Source organism: Mobula birostris, chromosome 2 (genome assembly GCF_030028105.1).
Source record: "Mobula birostris isolate sMobBir1 chromosome 2, sMobBir1.hap1, whole genome shotgun sequence".
Lineage (NCBI taxonomy): Eukaryota > Metazoa > Chordata > Chondrichthyes > Myliobatiformes > Myliobatidae > Mobula > Mobula birostris.
The window spans coordinates 215,190,406-215,216,682 of NC_092371.1; the positions used below are offsets into that span (position 1 = coordinate 215,190,406).

The 26,277-nt window shown below is 41.8% G+C and overlaps 1 protein-coding gene across 7 annotated transcripts in view; it reads left to right on the forward strand.

Moving 5' to 3' along the window:
- Positions 1-26,277, forward strand: part of blk (BLK proto-oncogene, Src family tyrosine kinase) — an 83,346-nt gene that overhangs the window by 10,955 nt on the left and 46,114 nt on the right. For 6 of the 7 annotated variants that reach the window (XM_072251445.1, XM_072251441.1, XM_072251447.1 and 3 more), the window contains 2 exons: positions 25,615-25,703; positions 26,195-26,237. In XM_072251445.1, the coding sequence (XP_072107546.1) occupies positions 25,620-25,703; positions 26,195-26,237 (127 nt within the window). In that variant the 5' untranslated portion in view covers positions 25,615-25,619. Of the gene's footprint in view, positions 1-5,462; positions 5,517-25,614; positions 25,704-26,194; positions 26,238-26,277 lie in introns of those variants that run through there. The other variant, XM_072251446.1, reaches the window with a different exon arrangement.

Sequence of the window (26,277 nt, forward strand, 5' to 3'; positions counted from 1 at the left end):
TTGTTCCTACACTCCCCGTGCCCCTCCATTCGCAGTGTAAGGCTTGTACTGGTCTAACTTTAAATGTAAACCGTTCGCTCTTCCTGCTTATGTTTGTCTGCCGCAACTGTGCAATATACTATCTGGGTGTGAAATTCCTAACTGAATTCTAGCTGAGACAAATCCAGAGCACGTGGGAGAAAACTGGGGAATTATTTTTTCCAATTATGAAGATATTTGTCAGTTTTTCAAAAGGAGATAAAACTCATTGGACTGGAATTGGTCTAGTAAAATGGAGTTAACTCAATGACGGACAATCTAAACTGCATACCCTAGAAATTTCTCATGTAGTACAACATTCCTGTGTGGTTCAGGATAGAACTTTAACAATAAACTTGAATTTGAAGTACATCTTGGTGACACTGAAAGGGGTCTTGCCCGAGCAGATCCCAAATCACGGAGTCTCTTGGTTAGGACTGGTTACAATTTGCTGCCTTTTTTGGTAAAACATGCTGCTTTCCGCAGGTGTCTCAGCTTCACTGGCTTGCACTTCTCGCCAACTGATGTATTATGACCCCACCCACCACATGAGGCTCGCAGCACCGATACCTGCTTCCACCACGTCCCACTCCACTGTGATGTGTGATAGAGGAGCCTTTGTCTATCTTTCTGACAATGGCTCTACTCTGTAGTAGTGGAATGAGTGGATTCAAGGTCTTAGTGCAAATCAAACATGAACAGACTGCTCTATTGTACATGTGATAGAACTTTGCAACAAATGGCCCTTGAAGCAATGAGAAGCAAGAAGCACCTACCATGTGAAGTTTCTCTCCCCGTGTGGGGAAAAAAAATCCTAAACCTGTTTCCGTTCATCACAACACTGCTTCATGATGTATTGGATGTGCTGTCTAGAATCTGGGACTAAATACCAATTTAACCAATCACTAGAGCATTTGAACAGCTTACTTTTAATTTACATAAAAGACCTCCTGTCATGGAAAATTAGACATTTAGATCAGTGAATTGCTGATTTACCAAGATTCTTCACAGCTGCCTGTCTCATTTTTTTTTCTCAATAAATCAAAGATCGCTGGTTTGTTTCTTCAAAACACTGTGCATAAAAATCAGGGTTGCAACTAACCGACACCATTTTTAACTTAAACTCCACGAAAACATCATGGTCGCTAATTGTAATATTTAGTTAGCATTCTGACAATAAATTCTGATTTCAAGTTTCAGTGGTTGCTTCTAGATGTCAGCTAAATATAACATTTCTAATTTTATAAATCAGATTTCAAATTGGAGAAATAATTATTATTTTCTGAATCTGTTGTTACTCTGCTCTGTTCACTGTAGTTTTCACTGCCATTTCCAAATTTGTTGTCTGACCTCTTAAAAGTGCAACATGATGGCCAGAAATCTGCAATAAACAATGTCAAAGCAACCTGCACTCGTATCACAAATTTAATCCATCCTACTTAGAATATCAGTCTCAGGAGATGCTGTGACTGTGGAAGAGAAGCCAGGATAGTGCGTTGCCTCCCAGGTGCTAGGGTCAAGGATCTCTTTGAGTGGCTGAAGGAGATGAGTGAGTGGGGAGGAAATTATGACTTGGGTAGAAGAAGGGATGAGGCCTTGCAGTATGAATATAGGGAGTGAGGTGAAAAATTAAGCAACTGGACCTCTGGAGTAGTGCTATGTGTAAACAAGGTCAGAAGTAGAAAGGCCAAATGAATTTGTGGCTAAGGAGCTGGTACAAAGGGCAGGGACTTGGGTTCTTGGATGACTGGGGATCTCTTCTGGGGAAGAGGCAAGCTGTACAAGAGGGCCAGGTTCTGCTTGAACCAGGGAGAGACAAATATCCTTGCAAGGAAATTTGCTAACGCTAGATTTAAACTAGATTGGCAGGGACCGAGCAGGAGCAAATCATGGGATAAAGCAGCAGCCAATGAGGGCATGTTGAGTAATTGGAATAGTAAAGGACACAGGAAAGGGATACTCGGTTAAACTGTACTTACTTTAATGAACAGTGTTTAGCAGCTAAGGTGGACTGGGATGCTACAACCCTGACCCAGTGAAGGGCGGGACAGGCAGGATACAGCTGCTTCATGTTAACTTCCCTGGTATTGACTGGGTGGAATTTATGAAATGTGGCCAGGAAAGTTTCCGGATTCAATATATAGAGAGTCCTACTCAGGAGGGTATGAGAGTGACCTTCTTTTAGAGAATGAGGCAGGACAAGTAACTGAAGGTGCAGACACCATGCACTTTGGCTCTGACGGCTATAATTCTATTAGTTTTTACATTGAATTAAATTGACTTTATTACTTACATCTTCCATATATGTGAGGAGTCCCGCAGAGACTAGTGGAGGAACTGTCTCTGCTTGCCCTTAACACTACCATGTGTTGGTGGATTCTGGATTTCTTGACAGAGAGACCACAGTCAGTCCGTGTTGGCAGGAACCTCTCTGACTCCATCACACTGAGTACTGGATCCCCACAAGGCTGTGTGCTCAGCCCATTGCTGTTTACACTGCTAACACATGACTGTGCAGCCAGATTCAAGGAGAACCTGATCATTAAATTTGCTGATGATACCACAGTTGTGGGGCTCATCAGCAAAAATGATGAAACAATGTACAGGGAGGAGGTCAAACACCTAGAGAACTGGTGCAGTGATAACAACTTGATGCTTAATGTCACCAAAACCAAGGAGATGATCGTCGATTTCTGACGGTCTCAGCCTGAGCACACACCCCTCAGCATCAGTGGCTCCACAGTGGAGAGAGTGGAAAACATCAAGTTCCTTGGGGTGCAGATCTCGGACAATCTCACCTGGTCCAGGAACACCACTGGGGTTGTGAAACGGGCCCAGCAGAGATTGCACTTTCTGAGGTAGTTTAAACAAGCATCACTCCCCACTAACATCTTAACTACATTCTACAGAGGCATGGTTGAGAGTGTGCTGACCTTTTGCATCACAACCTGGTACTCCAGCTGCAGTGCTGTCGACAAAAAAGCCTTGCAGAGGGTGGTTAGGGGAGCAGAGAAGGTTATTGGGGTCTCCCTACCTTCTGTCCAAGACCTCTTTCAGAGTCGATGCCTCCAGAAGACACGGTACATCATTAAAGACCCCTCACACCCTCTCCATGAACTGTTTGTGCTTCTGCCATCAGGCAAACATTACAGGAGCATCAAAACTAAAACCACAAGGCTACTAGATAGTTTCCTCCCACAGGCAGTCAGACTGCTAAATAGCTGCTCTACCTGACTCTGCTTTGGACACTTTTAACTTGCACTGGACACTTATAACTTGATTTTAACTGACGTGGCTGTTGTGTTTTACTACTTATTGTTATGTTTATTATTTAGTGTTACGTTTGTTATGTTATGATTGCACTGCTCCTGGGAAACGCTGTCTCATTCTGCCCTGCAGAGCTGATGTATGGTTAGAATGACAATAAAGTTTTTTGAATTTGAATTGAATTTGAGTAAAAATCTTTACACTATGTCTCCCTCTAAATGTGCAATTTATAGTAATTTATAAAAAATAGTATGTACAACAGGACAGCCAATATAACATAGAAATACAATTGTATCAGCATGAATTCATCAGTCTGATGGCCTGGTGGAAGAAGCTGTCCCAGAGCCTGTTGGTCCTGGCTTTTATGCTGAGGTACCATTTCCTGGATGGTCGCAGCTGGAAAAGTTTGTGGTTGGGGTGACTCGTGTCCCCAATGATCCTTTGGGCCCTTTTTACATACCTGTCTTTGTAAATGTCCTGAATAGTGGGAAGTTCACATCTACAGATGCGCTGGACTGTCCGCACCACTCTCTGCAGAATCTAGTTCCCATACCAGGCAGTGATGCGGCCAGTCAGGCTGCTCTCAATTGTGCCCCTATAGAAAGGTCTTAGGATTTGGGGGCCCAAATTCTTCAACAGTCTGAGGTGAAAGAGGCGCTGTTGTGCCTTCTTCATTACACAGCCGGTATGTACGGACCACGTGAGATCTTCGGTGATGTTCTTGCCAAGGAACTTAAAGCTGTTCACTCTCTCAACCCCAGATCCATTGATGTCAATAGGGGTTAGCCTGTCTCCATTCCTCCTGTAGTCCACAACCAGCTCCTTTGTGTTTGCAACATTGAGGGAGAAGTTGTTTTCTTGACATCCCTGTGTCAGGGTGATGACTACTTCTCTAAAGGCTGCCTCATTATTATTTGAGATTAGGCCAATCAGTGTAGTGTCATCAGCAAATTTAATTAGCAGATTGGAGCTGTGGGTTATGATACAGTGATGGGTATACAGAGAGTAAAGGAGGGGGCTTAGATCACAGCCCTGAGGGGCACCTGTGTTGAGGGACAGAGGTAAGGGAGCCCACTCTTACCACCTGCTGGTGATCTGACAGGAAGTCCAGGATCCAGCTACACAAAGCAGGTGAAGGCCAAGGTTTCTGAGTTTCTTGTCAAGCCTGAGGGGAATTAGGGTGTTGAATGCTGAACTGTAGTCCAATAAATATTCAGCAAGGCTTACTGAGAAAGTAAGGAGGCATGGGATCCAAGGAGACATTGCTTTGTGCATCCAGAACTGACTTGCCCACAGAAGGCAAAGAGTGGTTGTAGAAGGGCCATATTCTGCATGGAGGTTGGTCACCAGTGATGTGCCTCAGGGATCTGTTCTGGGATCCCTGCTCTTTGTGATTTTCTATAAATGACCTGGGTGAAGAAGTGGAGGGATAGGTTAGCAAATTTGCTGAAGACGCAAAGGTTGGAGGTATTGTGGATAGTGTGGAGGGCTGTCAGAGGTTACAGTGGGACATTAGTAGGATGCAAAACTGGGCTGATAAGTGGCAGATGGAGTTCAACCCAGATGAGTGAGAGGTGATTCATTTTGGTAGGTCAAATATGATGGCAGAATATAGTATTAATGGTAAGACTCTTGGTGGTGTGGAAGATCAGAGGGATCTTGGGGTCTGAGTCCTTAGGACACTCAAAGCTGCTACGCAGATTGACTCCATGGTTAAGATAGCATACGGTTCATTAGCCTTCATCAATCATGGGATTGAGTTTAGGAGCCGAGAGGTAATGTTGCAGCTATATAGGACCCTGGTCAGACCCCTCTTGGAGTACTGTGCTCAGTTCTGGTTGCCTCACTATAGGAAGGATGTGGAAGCCATAGAAAGGGTGCAGAGGAGGTTTACAAGGACGTTGCCTGGATTGGGGAGCATGTGTTATGAGAATAGGTTGAATGAACTTGGCCTTTTTTGCTTGGAGCGACGGAGGATGAGAGGTGACCTGATAGAGGTGTATAAGATGATGAGAGGCATTGATCATGTGGATAGTCAAAGGTTTTTTCCCTGGGCTGGAATGGCTAGCACAAGAGGGCACAGTTTTAAGGTGCTTGGAAGCAAGTACAGAGGGGATGTCAGGGGTAACACTCACAACACGCTGGAGGAACGCAGCAGGTCGGGCAGCATCCGTGGAAATGATCAGTCATTTCGGGCCAGAACCCTTCGTCAGGACACAGAGACGTCAGGGGTAAGTTTTTTACTCAGAGAGCCGGTGACGGTGGTGGAGGCGGATACGATAGGGTCTTTTAAGAGACTCCTGGACAGGTACATGGAGCTTAGAAAAATAGATGGCTATGGGTAAGCCTAGGTAGTTCTAAGGTAAGGACATGTTCGGCACAGCTTTGTGGGCTGAAGGGCTTGTATTGTGCTGTAGATTTTCTCTGTTTCTGACAGCATTTTCATATAAGCATCCTTCTTCTCCAGATGTGTGAGAATGGTGTGGCTATTGCATTGTCAGTCGATCAGTTGTGTCGATAGGTGAATTGTAGTGGGTCCAGTGTGGGTGGCAGCATGCTTCAGATGTAGTCCTTGACCAGCCTCTGAAAGCATTTGCTTATTATTTTTTTTTTTTGGTAATATAATTTTTATTGAATTTTCAAAAGGAATACATGAAAAAATAGAATCTACCCTCCCCCCTCTCCTTAACCCTCCCCCCCCATATAAAGTCCTACCTAAAAAGAAAGAAAGGAAGAAAAGAGCCGCCTGGGTATTGGAAGGTTTCCACATGCTCCATGGGATTCAAAATAAATTTGGTATAATTATTCGTTACTTTCCCCAAGTGACCAAAGTCTTTATCGGAGCACTTAAATATGCCATCCTATCTTTTGTAAATAAGGGCGCCAAATATTCAAAAATGTTACATATTTGTCTCTTAAATTATAAGTAATTTTTTCGAGTGGAATAGAACTAGCCATTTCATTATTCCAACGATCCATACTTAAATATGAATCAGATTTCCAAGTAACTGCTATAGTCTTCTTAGCTACTGCCAATGCAATTTTTATAAATTCTTTCTGATATTTATTCAATTTAAGTTTCGGTTTTATCCCTTCAATATCACCTAATAGAAATAATACAGGGTTATGTAGAAGTTGAGTTCCAGTAATTTGTTCCAATAAGATTCTTAAATTTATCCAAAAGGGTTGAATTTTAAAACAAGACCAAGTAGAATGTAAAAAAGTACCAATTTCTTGATTACACCGAAAACATTTATCAGATAGATTTGAATTTAATCTATTTATTTTTTGCGGTGTAATATATAATTGGTGTAAAAAATTATATTGTACTAATCTAAGTCGAACATTTATTGTATTTGTCATACTGTCAAGACAAAGTCTTGACGTTTTGCTTATTATTGAAGTGAATGCGACAGGACGCCAGTCGTTCAGACATGTTACCTTGGTCTTTTTAGGTACAGGAACAAAGGTGGATGTTTTGAAGCAGGAGGGCACTTTACACTGGGAGAGGGAGAGGTTAAAGATATATGTAAACACACCTGCTAGTTGTGCCGCACATACTCTCTGGGATGCCGTCCGGTCCCACAGCCTTGCGACTGTCCACTTGCTGGAAACACCTGCGTACATAGTGATTGAAAAGGATAGGACATGTCCACAGGTTAGGTTTCTACACTGGAGCTGAGTTTGTTTTGGGGAAATTAGGAGGGTCCAACAGATGTCAATTGGGCAGACCTGACTGAAGGCTTTTAAGGGTATGATATCAAGATTCCAGCAGCAGCATGTTCCTGTAAGAGTGAAGGGTAAACCTGGCAAGTTTAGAGAACCTTAGCTGATGAGAGATATTGATGTTCTGGTAAAGAAATAGAAGGAAGCATACATTGGGCTTATAAGATTGGAGATGACTATAAGATGATGAATACCCTTAGGAGGGAAATTAGGAGGGCAAAGAAAGGGTATGAGATGGATGTGGCAGGTAAGGCTAAGGAAAATCCCAAAAGGTTCTATAGTTGTAGGGTTAAAGGGTGCCTAGGGAAAGAGTGAACAGGGGTCCCCAACCACCGGGCCGCGAGGAAGCGATATGATTTGGCGATAGGAGGCAGCTGCACCTTTCCTCATTCCCTGTCACGCACTATTGAACCATTAACGTATGCGAGGTCATTACCTGCGTGTCATCCATGTCAGCGCGGGAAGAAGATCTTGTAAATGACGGCGGGCTGAAAAGTATGTTTGACATAACTTCTCTGCCGGCATTCTGGATCAAAGTCAAGGCTGAATATCCTGAGATAGCCACGAAAGCACTGAAAACATTGCTTCCATTTCCAACATATCTCTGCAATGAATGCAACAAAAACTAAATTGCGGAATAGACTGGACATAAGGAACCCCCTTCGAGTATCGCTGTCTCCCATCACCCCTCGATGTTGCAGGGAAACAAGCCCAGGGCTCCCACCGATTCAGCGATATTGGTGTGTTGCAATGATTTTATATGTTCATACGGGGAAAATATGTGCTGTGTGTTTAATATCCAAACATTACTTAAAATGTTATGATGCTATTGACTTATATAATCATATAACAATTACAGCACGGAAACAGGCCATCTCTGCCCTTCTAGTCTGTGCCGAACGCTACTCACACCTCGTCCCACCGACCTGCACTCAGCCCATAACCCTCCATTCCTTTCCTGTCCATATACCTATCCAATTTTTCTTTTAAATGATAATATCAAACCTGCCTCTACCACTTCTACTGGAAGTTCGTTCAACACTTCCCTGATAACTCAAATTTCAAACTCCCCTGATAATTGACTTATCACTATATTCATGCGAGGAAAATATGCGCTGTGTGTTTAATATTAAATTCGTCAGATAAACACTTTTAGAAACGAAATTGAGTGTATTAGCCATTTATCACCTATATTCTGGTCATGATTACCCCCTCGACCCGAACAGAGTCGCCAAAAGTGAATTGTAGAAAAAAATCAGCAGGTAAACGCAAACGCAAATTACGCCTGCGCACTGGTGCCCGCGCATGGTTTCTTGGTCATTGTAGTCATTCTCGGGGTAAACCCAACGTATTTGACTACTCTTGGCCGTTGGCGACCGTCCCCCCCGCCCCCACGTCCGCAAGAATATTGTCAATAAGAAACCGGTCCGCCTTGCAAAAAAAAGGGTTGGGGACCCCTGCTCGTAAAGATCAGTAGGGCTGTCTATTCTTGAGCCAAAGGCCATGGGTGGGATTTTTCAAAAATATTAATTCTGTTTTTTTTTACTGAGGAAGAGATAAGGGAAACAAGTGGAATTATTTTGGATAACATTCATTTTACTCAGTGGGAGGCATTTGCAGTCTTGCAGTGTATTAGATAGATAAATATCTAGGACTGACTGACTGCGTCCTCAGACTTTGTGGGAGGCTAAGGGAGACAATTCTGGATGCTCTTGTCGAGATACTGCTTCATCATTAGCTATGGGTGAAGTTCCCTAAGACTGGAAGGTGGCTAAATTATTATCTAGTTTAAGAAGGGTAGCAAGGACAAGCTGAGGAACTACAGACTGGTCAGCCTGATATTTGTAGTGGAGAAGTTACTGGGGGGAATTCTGAGGAACAGGAAAACTACCAGCATTTACATAGACAGAAGCAGAAGGTACTGGTCGAAAGCTGTTTCTCAGAAAGGAGGCTGGTGAGTAGTGGTGTGCTGCAGAGGTCAGTGTTGGGATCTTTGTTATTATTTATTTATAGAAATGATTTAGTTAAAAATGTATAAGGCTTGATCAGTAATTTTGTGGATGACAGAAAATTAAGAGATGTTGATAGTGAAGAAGTTTATCATTGGTTACAGGGGATCAAAGAGAGGAAAATGGGTTTCAATACAGTTACATACGAGGTGATGAACTTTATACAGTTCAGCCAGTGTAGGACTTGTACAATAGATAGCAAGGCACGGGGAAGTGTAATGAAACAGAGGAGCCAAGGAATCCAAGTGCATAGTTCTTGAAACAGCATCACAGGTAGACAAGGTGGTGAATAAGGCACTTAGCATGCTGGCCTTAATCAGAGTACTGAGTGTTGTAGCTGGGACAGTACATTCAGATAGACAGTATAACTCATTGGTGAGGCTGCACAGGGTACTGCATGCAGTTTTGGTCACTCCTTTCTAGGGAAAAAGTGATTAAACTGGAAACGGTGCAGAGAAAATTTATGAGAATGTTGCCAGGACTAGAGGGTCTGAGTTATAGGGAGAGGTTGGCCAGGCTAGGTGTTTATACCTTGAAGAATGAGGGATGACCTTAATAAAGATGTTTCAAACTATGAGAGGCATAGATGAAGTGGATGGTAGCTGTCTTTTCCCCAAGGTAGGGGAGTCCAAAACTAGGAGATACAGATTTAGGGTGATAAGGGAAAGATTTAGAAGGGACCATTGGGGCAACATTTTCACACAGAGGGTGGTGAGTATATGGAATGAGCTACCAGCGGAAGTTGTTGAGGCAGTTATTGTAGTATCACTTAAGAAGCAATTGGTAGGTACATGAAGGGCATGCTCAGAGATAAGCAATTGAGTGATTCAAAGTGAGCAATAAAAGAGTCAATTTTAATCCTTAAAATTTATTCCTGTGATACCTATTACATCATAAACAATTTTTTTTCTCTATTTAAATGACGTGCAACAGCTAGGCCATTCTTCAAGGCTTGCTGATGTGAAAAAATGGGAAATTAAATGCACCAGATTGTCAGTCACAATGAATTAAAATACGGAATAACAGCTTTGAATATCTGCCATGTTCCATTTTCTTGTGGGGTTTGTGCCATTTTGCCTTTGTGAAATTGAGCAACTCACAAAGTAAATCAAAAAACAGTGAACCAAGCCTACAACTTAAAAGTCTATTAAGTTAAAGGAGAAGACTCAGGGAGAAGGAAGGGTATCTAACTGTATCTTTTTTTACTCCCTATTTCAGGATTCCAAGGTCACAATGAATTTTTCACTATAGTTGCTGTTTTCTGACATCAATTAGTTGTGGAGATTTACAGCAGTGTGGAAGATAATTTTTATAAGATTTTGGAAGAGCTATCAGAGGGTGGAGGTTGTTGTACATTCTGAAAGTTGGCATTGTTTTCCCATCATTTGTTTTTGTAAATTTTATGATTTAAAGTTAATGATTAAAGATTGATTACTTCTAATATCAAAATTACAGCCGAGGTTGACATTAATTAAAAAAATGTCAGTGGAGAAAATGCACTTCATATCTTTGATGTTGTCCTGAACTTGTAGTTATGTTAGAGACAAACTATTGACCATTGGTGAAAGTACCTGCAGAATCTCTTGTGTTGGTTTAAGTATATGTTTCTGGTTCTACCTTTCAACTACTAGCTTTCATTCCAAACACCACAACCCTTTCATACTGTTATACATTAGCAATCAATCCTGTTTCTTCTCAAGTCATTGTATCATTTTTTAATGCATGTATGCATTTCTAAATGACAATAAAATAGGACTGTGTCCTGATGTGAAACACTAGCTTTTGCTCTTCTTTCTACGGTGGCTGCTTGACCCACTGAATTTTTCCGGAGGTCTGTATTTTGTTTGGATTCCAGCATCTACTGTCTGTTTTTCCTTCATTCACCATGTGGAACTCATGACCATGTCTCACCAAACAGGGATTTTATTTTCTTGAGGCATCTAATTATCTCTCACTATCATAGTAACTGCCAGCTCTTCTGCCCACCTTGAGGCCTTGGATAAATATCTTGAGGTGGATGTATTGTTTCTTATTCCACTTCAAACATCTGACCATTTCCCATCCAATTATCCTCTGAGACCTTGAATCTTAGTAAAGCAAATTACTTGCAGACTCATCACCGCAGCTTAGTGAAACTGACTATAGTCCCTTACCTAGTGTGAAGCTAGGTTAATTTGTCCTGGAAGTTCACTCCTTCAGTTATATTGTTATCAATCTCCTTGCTAATATCTACTTTAACTTTCTCAGAGAGCATCACGAACCATTAAGCATCCTTGTATGTGGCAACCTCCAAATGTTGACTCAAACTGCAAACACTGTCCATTCTTCTATTCTGGGATAGTTGATTTTAACCTCTATGTCCACTATATTGGATATAGAAAAAAGCATGAGATTATTGAGAGGTAGCCGTGCATTAATTAATGTGATGATCAATTCAAACTTTGTTTAAAAAAAGAATTTGATCCACTAGGCATTGCATGGAAAGGATATTTTTGCATCTGATATGAATAGAACTGACTTAGCTTTTCTTGAGCAACATAAATGTAAGCGCTGTTTTAAATATAAATCTTTTTAAGGGAACTTACTTTTCCATGGTAATTTAATATTTATAGCGTGTTAGTCTACTGCAGCTGACTTGTCTGCAAAGTAATCCTAAAAACTATTTCTTTTCAAGCATTACGCAGATCTTGAGATGATAACTAGTGCTTAATAACACGAAGCATGTGTCAGTAATGCTTTGTAGAACTAGTTTTTAAATTATTGATTGATTTAGCTGCTCAGTTCCATCTGTACCACAACATCTGGACATCCCACAAATGGGCATCTAATCTACCCATACACTGGAGACAGAATTCATTAGTTATTGCTCAGATATTACTTGTGTTCTTTGAAAAGTAATTAGTGCTAAAATGTGAAAAGTGGTAAGTATTGAACAGTTTCTCTGTTTCTATTTCAGAATCGGAATCAGACTTAATATCATGGGCATCTGTTGTGAAATTTGTTAACTTTACAGAAGCAGTACAATGAAATACTTAATAAATATACAGAAAAGCTGAGTTACATTAAGTTTATAAATGTTTATTAGATTGTTAAGTTAAACGAAGTAGTGCAAAAAAAAAAGAAATTAAAAAAGTAGTGAGGTAGTGGTCATGGGTTCATTGTCTATTTAGAAATCGGATGGCAGAGGGGAAGAAGCTGCTCCTGAGTTGTTGAGTGTGTGCCTTTAGGCTTTTGAACCTCCTTCCCAAACGTGTCAGTGTGAAGAGGGCATGTCCTGGGTGGTGGGGATCCTGAATGATGGACGCCGCCTTCCTTAGGCACCGCTCCTTGAAGATGTCTGGGTTACTACGGAGGCTAGTATCCATGATGGATCTGACTAATTTTACAGGTTTCTGCAAATCTTTTCAGTCTTGTGCAGTAGCCCCCCCCACCCCCCAACCCTCCATACCAGACAGTGATGCATCCAGTCAGAATACTCTCCACGGTACATTTGTAGAAGTTTTTGAGTGTTTTCATTGACAAACCAAATCTCCTCAAACTCCTCAAATTCTTTCTTTATAACTGCATCAATATGTTGCGCCCAGGTTAGGTCCTCAGAGATATTGACACCCAGGAACTTGATATTGCTCAGTCTCTCCACTTCTGATCCCTCTACGATGATTGGTGTGAGTTCCCTCATTTAACCCTTCCTGAAGTCCTGCTGATGTTGAGTGCAAAGTTGTTGCGACAGCACTCAAATAACTGGTCTATCTCGCTCCTGCATGCCCTTCTGTCACCATCTGAAATTCTGCCAACAATGGTTGTATCATCAGCAAATTTATAGATGGTGTTTGAGCTGCACCTAGCCACGCAGATGTGGAGAGTAGAGCAGTGGGCTAAGCACACATCCCTGTGGTGCACCAGTGTTGATTGTCAGTGAAGTGGAGATGTTATTTCCAACCTGCATGGATTGTGGTCTTCTGGTTGAGAAGTCCAGCATCCAGTTGCAGAGGGAAGTACGGAGGCCTAGCTTCTGCAGCTTTTCAATCAGGACTGTAGGAATGATGGTGTTAAATGCTGAGTTACGGTCAATAAACAGCATCCTGACATACTGTAGATGTTTGTATTGTAAGAGTGAGTTTAATATTTTATGAAATAGTAGATTCTGGTTAACTGGGCCATTGGTTACTTGGGGCAGCCCCTTATTTGGGACAACTTATAAAGAACAAAAACTAGTCGACAAAACAGCTGGAATTTCTGTCGTTTGTTTGGGATACTATGCCGCTTAATTGGGATAGGAGACTGTTGCCAAACAGTTTCTAACTTGAGTCATTTGTGCATACTTGTGTGGCCTTTAGACATCACACTGTGCTTGGAGCAAACAGTTTTTAAGATAGCGTCAGTTGTGTGTGTTTTTTTCAATAAGCAATGTTGACATTGGCAGTTGGTGAGAAATGAGCAGTAACACATTTCAGAACTGCTTTTGCTCACTGTGGTTTCAAGCACTGAGGCTTGGAAGTGCCAGGAATGTCTGGGAGTGAAAATTTTATTTTATTTATTTACTCTGAGATACAGCATGGAGTAGACCCCAGAGGATGCTGGGGTTGAACTCTGAACTCTGATGTCCCAAGATGTAATAGCTTTGCTCTAACTGCTACACCACTGTGGCACTCACATGAAAATGAAATGATTTCACTACTTCACAGGTTAGGAACCACAAAATATTTGAAGGAGTTGGCAAACATCTTGAATGTTACAATGAAAATGAAGATTTGGAGGATGCAGTTGCAATTGTCGAAAGCATTGTATGAAAGCAGTCCATTATTTGCACTAGGTGTCTGTGCTGATATTTGTTTGCATTCACTCAACAGAACACAGCAGTGGTGAATTCCTCTGTTGATAACTATTGGGAACTAATACACAGTTTGTTCTATATTTCATATAAATACATGTATTTAATCTGTTGCTCAGTTTAAACGGTAGTTTGTTTTTTTTATATATCTTTTTGACAATTTTCATGAAACTTCATTTAATTAGGGCAATTGCACAACTGGGCCAAAATGTATTGGTCTCAAAGTGTCCCAATTAACCGGAATCCACTGTATATATAACAAAGGCTTACCAAACATGGTGCCTTTAACACAATATTCACTTAATATTTAATGAATTGTTGTTGCTGTGTAGTCATTCTTGTAGTGTAGGAATTTTCAACCACTGAACATCAAACAGTATACAATGAGTTGTCTCTGAGTATCAGTGTCACTGTATTGAGACAACCCAGAGGATTATCAGTCCTTTAGTCATTGAATATTCTTAGCACACAACTTATAACCAAATACCATCAGAGAAAATTATAGGTTCAATGATGATATTTATTCTGTTGGACTTTATTATTGAGATTCTCTTCAGTGCCTTAAGCTTATCCTGTAGGCACTGATCATGCCATCTGCTCTTGTACTTGATAGAAATCATTCTGCTTCTGGTTTTAATTTTTGTTTGCTCTGCACTCTTCTGACACACCTGCAAAGACAAAATCTTACTCATCTCTGTTGTCAAGGTTGTACATCTGCCCTTCTTTAATTTGTATTCAAAACCTCTGTAAATCTACAAAAATCAGCACATTGAGGGCTCTTTGGCCCTGGATTTCCGTGTTGAGCATGATACAAACTAAACTAATCCCTTTTGCCTGAGCATGATCTATATCACTCTATTCCCTGTGTATTCAGGTGCCTGTCTAAAAGTATCTTGAGTACCACAATTGTATCTGCTTCCACTTCCACCCCGGTAGTGTGTTCCAAGCACCCACCGCTCTCTGTGTAAAGCTCTTGCCCTGACCCTCCTTTTTACATATTTTCCCTTACCTCGGCGTTTCTACCCTGAGAAAAAGAATCTCATTATCTTTAATCTGGACCCTCTCTGAAACCTTCACTTCCTTCCTGTAACAGGGTGACCAGAATTGCATGTGGTTCTTCGTGTGGCATAACCAAAGCTTTATATAACTCTGTCATGACGGTCTGATTCACGTAGCAGTGCCATATGTCGTCTTTACTACTCTAACTGCTTGCATTACCACTTTCAGCGAAGTATTGACTTGGATCCCAAGAACCCTCTGTACATCAGTCCTGCCGTGAACTGTATACTTTGCCTTGCGTTTAATCTCCGAAGGTGCAGCACTTCACACTTGCCCAGATTAAATTTTATTTGTCATTCCTACATGCATATCTGTAACTTATCTCTGCCCTGCTGTATTGTTCTTGACCTTCTTCACTGTCTGCAACTCCTCCAATTATGTAGAAATATATCATTTAAGGCCACCATGCCGTGACTCTCCTTTCTTCACTATGCTAAAGCAAAACTTCAGGTCTGTGAAAAAAATGGTTGAACTGCTTTTTAGATCCCCTTTGCACCCTTAACTTATGGGGGAAGGGAGAGAGCCTGATACTTTCTGATTGATTTAGTGTTATTTTATTTGCTTGAGTTCTTCTCTCATTTTGAAATATTTTGAGTTGTGTGGGATATTAATAAACTTGTCAATTGTTATAAAGAATAATTAAATGAAATAATTTTGCCTTTATTAATAATCCTAGGGTGTGTGGGGATATTACTACTGTGGTTGGGGAAGTAATTGGTGGCTTCCCCAGAAAAAGGAGCATGTGAATGAGGCTGTATATTCAGTATGTTACTGAGGGAGTACTCACAGTCACGGGTGTCCTAGTTTCACATAATTTCAGGGTTGGGCCGTAGACCTCAATGCACAGGCTTTCATCAAAATGGCCGAGAGCACATTGTTGTTGTGGAATGTGTGAGGGAGATATTCTCCACTTACTGTACTGAGGATGAACTTTTTAGCAGTGAAACTTGCTTAGTTTTGGTTTGAAACGATCTGAGGAAAGGTTGTACTGGAAGGTTAGCCCATTTTGCTGTAGTGAAGCTGTTCCTTTAATGTGAATTTTAGATGCTCAACAAACGACTATTTTCATGAATGTTTTCTTTTAGTTATTTCTCCTTAAAACATGACATATTGACTGAAAACTCCTCAACTGAGAAATTACATCAGTCCACCTTACTGCAAGGGATGCTCGGTTTCCTAAAGAACAGGAGAAAAAGTTTACTTGGTGTAAACTTTTCACTAATGTCATTTGATAAAAATAGTCACTGAAATGGAAACTTTCTTTCAGGCAAGGGTCTGTCATGCAGAGCACAGCAAGCATTTTATAAATATTAAGAACAAAACAGGAAACCAACCTCAAAAAAAAAATGCGTCTTCAGCTTGTTGGCCAGTGGCTGAAAGTGAAAAAAAAACTTTAAACAAAGGCATACCTCTGAAATGTGGATAATTGATAATCATGACTGCCTGTGCCCAAGCCATTTCAGATCCTCAAGTGATTTAATTTACAGGGTTAATTGTGAATTGAGTTGCAGTAGTTTGTTATTGAGTTGGTTTCTGTTTTCTTAGTCTCTTCTGTATTCCAATTGTAAAGAAACAATTCAAGGCAAATTTAAATATTCAATAGTTTCAGAGTTTTAGTCTGATGATAAATTCATGTTACAACACTATCTGTCAGTTAAGATGGATAGGACAAGAGGATTTAGAGCAGTAAACACTTTGGGACAGGAAGGAAGTGCCCTGAGTGGTAAAAAAGGCAACTTAGACCACCTTGTTAGTCATTCAATATTCAGGATATACTTAGGCTACATGAGTTCACACTTGATCGTGATACTTTATACTTTATTGTCGCCAAACAATTGATACTAGAACATACAATCATCACAGTGATATTTGATTCTGCGCTTCCCGCTCCCCGGATTACACATTGATAGTAAATATTAAAAATTTAAATTATAAATCATAAATAGAAAATAGAAAAATGGAAAGTAAGGTCGTGCGAAAAAAAAACTGAGAGGCAGGTCCGAATATTTGGAGGGTTTGGCCCAGATCCGGGTCAGGATCCGTTCAGCAGTCTCATCACATTTGGAAAGAAGCTGTTCCCAAATCTGGCCATACGAGTCTTCAAGCTCCTGAGCCTTCTCCCGGACGGAAGAGGGACGAAAAGTGTGTTGGCTTGGGTGGGTTGTGACGTGATTATCCTGGCAGCACTGCTCCGACAGCGTGCGGTGTAAAGTGAGTCATATTTTAAAGTATGTTATGAAGTACATTTGGAATGGGATAGAAATAATCCAAAAAAGGATGTGCTGACATTGAAGAGTATTAGAAGGAAGTTCACGAAAATGATTCCAGGATTGAAAGGCTTTATTGAATGAGAAATATTTGTTGGCTCTGGGCCTGTACTCACTGGAATGCAGAAGAATGATGGGTGTGGATCTCACTGAAACCTTTTGAATGTTGCAAGGTCTCAATGGAATGGATGTGGAGAGGAGGTTTCCTCTGCTGGGGGAGTCGATGACGAGAGGACACAGCTTCAGAATGACGGATGTTCATTTAGAAAGGAGATGAGGAGGAATTTCTTTAGCCAGAGAGGTTGTCCTTAAAAGAGACTATAGGGAGTTAGGTAGAAAGCTGAAAAACAGGACCTCCAGGATTGATGATTTAGCAGATGAATTGGTGCAGGGGGTAGGGTTTTGGATTTCTGGATCATTGGGATCTCTTCAAGGGAAGGTATGGCCATATAAAATGGATGAGTTGCACCTGATCCTGAGCTGGACTACGATCCTGGTGGGCAAGTCTGCTAGAGCTGTTGGCAAAGGTTTAAAGTAATATAGTAGGGGAATGGGAACCAGAGTGATAGGGCTGAGGATGGGGCAGTTGATAGTGAGACTGCGAGGAAGGACAGGCAGATGATAGAGAAAAATCGCAGTCAGTGGGATGAGTTGAAGTGTAACGTGAGAGAAAAATTGAAAAAGGTGATGAAGAGAGGACTGAAGGTGTTATATTTGAATGCACTCAGTATACAGAATAAGGTAATGATCTTAGAAACATAGAAACATAGAAAATAGGTGCAGGAGTAGGCCATTCGGCCCTTCGAGCCTGCACCACCATTTATTATGATCATGGCTGATCATCCAACTCAGAACCCTGCACCAGCCTTCCCTCCATACCCCCTGATCCCCGTAGCCACAAGGGCCATATCTAACTCCCTCTTAAATATAGCCAATGAACTGGCCTCAACTGTTTCCTGTGGCAGAGAATTCCACAGATTCACCACTCTCTGTGTGAAGAAGTTTTTCCTAATCTCGGTACTAAAAGGCTTCCCCTTTATCCTCAAACTGTGACCCCTCATTCTGGACGTCCCCAACATTGGGAACAATCTTCCTGCATCTAGCCTGTCCAATCCCTTTAGGATTTTATACGTTTCAATCAGATCCCCCCTCAATCTTCTAAATTCCAACGAGTACAAGCCCAGTTCATCCAGTCTTTCTTCATATGAAAGTCCTGCCATCCCAGGAATCAATCTGGTGAACCTTCTTTGTACTCCCTCTATGGCAAGGATGTCTTTCCTCAGATTAGGGGACCAAAACTGCACACAATACTCCAGGTGTGGTCTCACCAAGACCTTGTACAACTGCAGTAGTACCTCCCTGCTCCTGTACTCAAATCCTCTCGCTATAAATGCCAGCATACCATTCGCCTTTTTCACCGCCCGCTGTACCTGCATGCCCACTTTCAATGACTGGTGTATAATGACACCCAGGTCTCGTTGCACCTCCCCTTTTCCTAATCGGCCACCATTCAAATAATAATCTGCTTTCCTATTTTTGGCACCAAAGTGGATAACTTCACATTTATCCACATTGTAGCGTTGTTAGAGATTGGCAGGTATGACGTTGTGGGCATCACTGAGTCATGGCTGAAAGAAGATCATAATTGGGAGCTTAAAATCCAAGGATACACGTTGTGTAGAAAAGACATGCAGGTAGATAGATTGGGTGGAGTGGCTCTGTTGTTAAAAAATGAAATCAAATCCTTAAGAGGTGATGTAGGATCGGAAGATGTTGTATCTTTGTGGGTAGAGTTAAGAAACTGCAGGGGTAAAAAGACCCTAATGGAAGTTATATACTAGCCTCCAAACAGTAGTTATGTTGTGAGATACATATTAGGACAGGAGAGTGAAAAGGCATGTATAAAGGACAATGTTACAATATTCATGGGGGATTCAATATGTAGGTAGTTAGGGGAAATCAGGTTGGTGCTAGATCCCAAGAGAGGAAATTTGCTTCTTTGGGCAGCTTTTGGTTGAGTCTACTATGGAAAAAGCAATTCTGCATTGGGTGTTGTTTAGTGAACCAGAACCCTTAGGAGACAGTGACCCTAATATGATAGCGTTCACCCAGCATTTTGAGAGGGAGAAGATGAAGACAGATCCATCAATATTAGAATGGAGTAAGGGGAACTGCAGAAGACTGAGAGAAGAGCTGGCTAAAGTTGATTGGAATGGGGACACTAGCAGTGCTGACGGCAGAATGACAACAGCTGAATTTCTGGGGGCAATTTGGAAGGTGCAGCATAGGTACATCCCAAAGATGAAGAAATATTGTAAGGGAGGATGAGGCAACCGTGGCTGACAAGGGAAGTCAAAGATAGCAGAAAAGGAAAAGAGAGGGCATATAATATAACAAAACTTAGTGGGAAGTTGAAGGATCTAGAAGCTTTTAGAAATAATGGAAGGTGACTAAAAAGCCATAAGGAGAGAACAGATGAAATATGAGAACAAGCTAGCCAACAATATAAAAGAGGATACCAAAAGATTTTTTCTGATGTGTGTTTGCGTGTGTGTGTGTGTGTGTGTGTGTGTGTGTGTGTGTGTGTGTATGTGTATATATAACAATAGAGATGAGAGTGAATATTAGGCTGCTGGAAAATGATGCCAGAGAGGTAGTGGTGGGGACCCCAACAGTCCTTCCAGGTGAGGCAACACTTCACCTGTGAGTCGACTGGGGTGATATACTGCGTCTGGTGCTCCCGATGTGGCCTTTTATATATTGGCGAGACCCGACGCAGACTGGGAGACCGCTTTGCTGAACATCTATGCTCTGTCCGCCAGAGAAAGCAGGATCTCCCAGTGGCCACACATTTTAATTCCACATCCCATTCCCATTCTGACATGTCCATCCACGACCTCCTCTGCTGTAAAGATGAAGCCACACTCAGGTTGGAGGAACAACACCTTATATTCCATCTGGGTAGCCTCCAACCTGATGGCATGAACATCGACTTCTCTAACTTCCGCTAAGGCCCCACCTCCCCCTCGTATCCCATCTGTTACTCATTTTTATGCACACATTCTTTCTCTCACTCTCCTTTTTCTCCCTCTGTCCCTCTGAATATACCTCTTGCCCATCCTCTGGGTCCTCCCCCCCCGTCTTTCTCCCCGGGCCTCCTGTCCCATGATCCTCTCGTATTCCTTTTGCCTATCACCTGTCCAGCTCTTGGCTCCATCCCTCCCCCTCCTGTCTTCTCCTATCATTTTGGATCTCCCCCTCCCCCTCCAACTTTCAAATCCCTTACTCACTCTTCCTTCAGTTAGTCCTGACGAAGGGTCTCGGCCTGAAATGTCGACTGCACCTCTTCCTACAGATGCTGCCTGGCCTGCTGCATTCACCAGCAACTTTGATGTGTGTTGTTTTTTTGTAAGTCTTCACTGTGGAAAGCACTAGCAGAATGCCAGAAATTCCAGAGTGTCGGGGTGCAGGTGGTGCTGGTGGCAGAAGTGAGTGTAGTTGCTATTACAAAGGAGAAGATGCTTATGAAGCTGAAAGGTCTGAAAGTAGATACAGTAAGTCATCTGGACCAGATGGACTTCACTGCAGTTTTCTGAAACAGGAGCCGAAGAGATTGTGCAGACACTTGTAATGATCTTTGTAGTTATACTAGATTCTGGAATGGTTCTGGAGGACTAGAAAATAGCAAATTTCACTTCACAATTTAAGAAGGGAGAGATAGATCAGGAAGGAAATTATAGACCAGTTAGCCTGACTTCAGTCATTGGGAAGATGTTGGAGTCCATTATTAAGGATGAGGTTTTGGGGTACTTGGAGGCAGATGATAAGATATGCCAAAGTTATCATGGTTTCTGTTGAAATTCTTTGAGGAAATAACAAGCAGACGAGATATAGGAGCGTCAGTGGATACAAACAAGAGAAAATCTGCAGATGCTGGAAATCTGAGTGACACACACAAAATGCTGGAGGAACTTAGCAGGCCAGGGAGCATCTATGGGAAAAAATACAGATGATGTTTCAGGAGAGTCAGTGGATGTTGTTTACTTGGACTTTCAGGTGGTCTTTGACAAAATACCGCACATGAAGCTGCTTAACAAGATAAAAGCCCAAGGTGTTACTGTAAAGATAGTAGTATAAATATAAGATTAACTGACTGGCAGGAGTCAAAGAATGGGAATAAAAGGAGCCTTTTCTGGTTGACTGTTGATGACTAGTGGTGTTCCAATATATGCCAATGATTTGGATGATGGAATTGGTGACCTTGTGGCCAGTTTTGCAGACAATGTGAAGATAGGTAGAGGGGCATGTGGTCTTGTGGACGCAAGGAGTCTGCAGAAAAACTTAGACAGATTGTGAGAATGGGCAAAGTAGTGGCAAATGGAACTTAGTGTAGGGAATTGTATGTTCATGCACTTTAGTAGAAAGAAAAAAACTGAGGTACAAAGAGACTTGGGAGTCCTTGTGCAGGGTTTCCTAAAGGCTAACTTGCAGTTTGAATTGATGGTAAGGAAAGCAAATGCAATGTTAGCATTCATTTTGAGAGGACTAGAATATAAGAACAAGGATTTATAAGTCTTTGATTAGACCACACTTGGAGTATTGTGAGCAGTTTTGAGCCCCTTATCTCGAGAAATGAAGTGCTAGCATTAGAGAGGGTCCAGAGGAGATTCACAAGAATTATTCTGGGACTGAAAGAGTTGATGTATGAGGAATGTTTAATAGCTCTGTGCCTGTACTCACTGGAGTTTAGAAGAACGATTAGATATCTCATTGAATCCTATCGAATATTGAAAGGCCTAGATAGAGTGGACGTGAAGAGGATGTTTCCTATAGCGGGCACAGCATCAGAATAGAGGGTCGTCCATTTAGAACAGAGATTTTGAGGAATTTCCCTAGCTAGAGAGTGGTGAACTCTATAGGAATTCATTGCCATAGATGGCTGTGAAAGCCAAGTTATTGACTATATTAAAGCAGAAGTTGATAGGTTCTTGGTTTGTCAGGGTGTCAACGGTTACGGGGAAAAGGCAGGAGAATGGGTTGGAACGGGATGATAAATCAGCCATGATGGAAAGGTGGAGCAGATTTTGATTGGCCAAATAGTCTAATTCTGCTTCTTTGTCTTATGATCTGATGACCAGCAGAGTGTCTACTTTGCATCATGGCCCACTGTGTCAAAGGCTGAGAGAAGAACCTGGAGCAGCTTTGCCTTGAAGTATTCAATAGTCCAATAGCTTTTTTTCCATTCACAACACACCCAACACACTTCACAATCAACATAATGTAGGGAAATATGGCAAATAATTTATGCACAGCTCAGTTCTGTAAAAACAAAAATGTAATATTTGGTCAACACACATCAAAGTTGCTGGTGAACGCAGCAGGCCAAGCAGCACCTGTAGGAAGAGGTGCAGTCGACGTTTCAGGCCGAGACCCTTCGTCAGGACTAACTGAAGGAAGAGTGAGTAAGGGATTTGAAAGTTGGAGGGGGAGGGGGAGATCCAAAGTGATAGGAGAAGACAGGAGGGGGAGGGATGGAGCCAAGAGCTGGACAGGTGATAGGCAAAAGGGATATGAGAGGATCATGGGACAGGAGGTCCGGGAAGAAAGACAAGGAGGGGGGGACCCAGAGGATGGGCAAGAGGTATATTCAGAGGGACAGAGGGAGAAAAAGGAGAGTGAGAGAAAGAATGTGTGTATAAAAATAAGTAACAGATGGGGTACGAGGGGGAGGTGGGGCCTAGCGGAAGTTAGAGAAGTCGATGTTCATGCCATGATGCATGAAGTTTATCATCACTGGTAACACTCAATGTGTAGGTGTCTGGTGTTGTAACCACCTTCAGATGTGTAGTGCAATTCTGTAGACATGATGGACTACAGTGGAATCAGAAGTCAAGAAATGAGTACTTGAATGGAAAGCAGATTACTTACCAATTCAGTCTCAGTCTTTTTCCATTCCAATTTTCCTTCTACCCTGCCGTTTCTGATGAAGGGGCTCAGCCTGAAGTGTCGACTGTAGTCTTTTCCATAGATGAGTGCCCAGCCTGCTGAGTTTCTCCAGCATTTTGTGTGTGTTGCTCAGATTTCCAGCATCTGTAGGTTTCCTCTAATTTATGACTTCCTTGGGTTTACAGTGGACTATGAACACCTTGCCACATTTTCTGAATGAACATGTTTTATAATCATCCAGCAGCAGTGGGACGAGGACTAGTGCCTGAGGTTGACCTATCGTCCATTTTGCAAGGCCAGTTCCAATGAATGTTGTTTATGAGCAACAAGTTTGGTTGAATTTCTCTTCTGTCACTAGGCTTCTCGATGTATGTTATAGCATCTCTTATACCACAGTGCCTGAGATTAGCTATCATAGCACAGACTGGTGCTTGGTTTAGTGCAAGAATTTGTTTGGTCTGGTGTAGTTTGTTGTAAAATGAAAACCTATATGTTAAAGTTTTATTACAGCTTAGAAAGAGGCCATTTTCCACACATTCTTGAAAAGCCTAGGTTGTTTCACTCTTCCATTCTGTTTCAGTAACCCTACAAACTTCTATCAAGGGGACTGACTACCTTCCTTTTGAAATCACTCGTTGTCTTTGCCTTCTCCCCCCTTGTAGGTGGTGAGTTCCAGCTCTTGGTGAGCTCTCGGTATTGTAATTTTAGAGACCATATACCTTTACTTGAGACCAATTACCCGACAGGTTTGGATACAAACATAAATTCAGCGTTCACAGTTTTGTAGCCCTGACTCCTATCTGCGTAACTTTCAGAAAATGACAACATTAATAAAAACACAAGGAAAAGGGACCATTCTACCCGAGCCAGATAGGCTATTCTTCAACTTCACGGCTGACCTTTCACCTCAACATTGTTTCCCCACACTATTCCTGGATTCTACTTGTGTCCGGACAACGAATGATCTTTGATTTCATCCATGACTGAGCCTTCACTACCCTTCAGGGTAGGAAATCCCAAAGATTCTCCACCTTTTCAGTGAGGCAATTTTTCCTCCAGATTTCAGTCAGTGAATATAGGAATCCACAATATTTGGACAATAAGGGTGTGAAAGTGAATCCGGAGGCTCACTGTGCAGTCCTGTCAATCTGCCTATCTATTGAGTTACAGCACCGTCACTTCTATCTATCTATCTATCTATCTATCCATTCATTGAGTTACAGCACAGAATAGGCCCTTCTGGCCCTTTGAGACGTGCCACCCAGCAGCTCCTGAGTTAACCCTAGCCTAAATATGGGACAATTTTACAATGAGCAATTAACCTACCAACTGGTGCACCTTTGAGAGAAAACTGGACCGTCTGAAGGAAGTCCATGCGGTCACCACTTCTTACAATGGTGGCGGGAATTGAACCCGGCTCGCTGGTACCATAACGCATTGTGCTAACCACTTATACTATCGTGCCATCCAGGAATAACTCTGTTTTATAGTCTAGGAAAATCCTATTGGTAAACAGTGGACTATGCTGAAGTCAAATTGATGCTGTAAGATGGCCTCAGCAGCCTGTTTGGTGATATATGAGCAGTTTTCCTGTTTGATTTCTCTCATTTAGTCCTGGCTCTGGGTGTTGACTTCAGCTGATAAAAGCCAGCTAGGCAAGGGTCATGGTCGATGCAGAGTGTGGTTGGGCTAGAACATACTGCCAGGGAAGTGGTTGGAGAAGAGACATTATCAGTGTTCAACAGGAATTTAAACAGGCTTGTGAACAGGCAAGGAATGAAGGAATATACAGCAAGTGTAGGTAGATGAGATTAGTTTGGATTAGCATCATGATCAGTACAGACATCGTGCGCTACTCCCTGCACTGCGCTGTTCTATGATAATGCTCATTCATGGAGTTAACTTAATCAAGTGAAGAATCAGACACGAGAAGTGAGGAGAAACTGAGGTGAAGAAAGAAGACATGAGGCTACATTACATTCACTAAAAATAGTGCATGCTGACCTGTGCAGATCTGGTCTGTCTCATACCAAGAGTGCAGTTAATGGGTAACATCCTCTGCTGGATTGTGACTCAGTTTAGCCACTATGACAAATGAGACACTCACCGATCTGGTACCAGATTAATTCAGTGTTGGTGCGGTATTCAGAATGTAGTTTGATTTGGTTGATTTTTCACTCGTCACGTTCACTGCGGGCAGAAGGGATGTTGCCCACAGAAGTTTGCACGCAATGTGCTTGCAGAAAATAGATAATTTTGTTAAATTAAAGAATCTGACCCATGATTAGAGGCACAAGAGAAAGACTGCAGGTGCTGGAAATCTGGAGCAACACACACAAAATGCTTCATGAATCCAGATGAAGGGTCTTGGCCTGAAACATTGACTGTCCATTTCCCTCCAAAGATGCTGCCAGAACTGCTGAGTTCCATGGTGATTTGAGGCAGATATCAAACATTCCTTTCTGAATTAATTAGTTTTTTCCTTTTTCAGCAAGGATGGGCTGTGCGGTAAGCACCAAACGGAGAGTAAACAGTTTCGTCCATCGGGACCGGGCCAATGGCTTTGAAGCTGGGAGACAGGTTAGTCTTTTCCCATGCCTAGTGAGTACAGCTGAAGGTTAATCTTGTTTTCCTTTTATCTGGGCACTTAATACTGATGACTGAATTAAAAAAATAATACTAACCCATGATATCCTGGAAGTAATTAATAGCCTGGCCAACAAATGTTCGAAAAACAAACTAAAGTTTCACTTGGATAGTTGTGATGAAGAGTTAAGTGTCAATAGTTCTTCGTGAGGTGTAAAGGACTTAGCATGTTATTTTAATGCTACAAAAATACTTTATAAGTGTAAGTTCCTTTTCCTTCTGATAGCTAGGTTATTCCCTACACGTACACTCTTCAGCATTAGTTGTTAGATTTCAACTCTGATGGCTGCTTCTAGATTATTATGCATTGCCCAAAATCTTTAAAGCACCAGTCCTCATATTTCAACTTCTCAGAGGGAATAGCCAGGCTCATCTGTTAGTTATGAAATTAGTTTACCATAAAACTACTTTCCCTTATTTTGTAGGTTCATTTTGAAGATCAAGCGGCATCATTTGAACACTCCCAGGGTAAGCAGTTCTTATGTTTTCTTTCTTACCATAGCCCCTG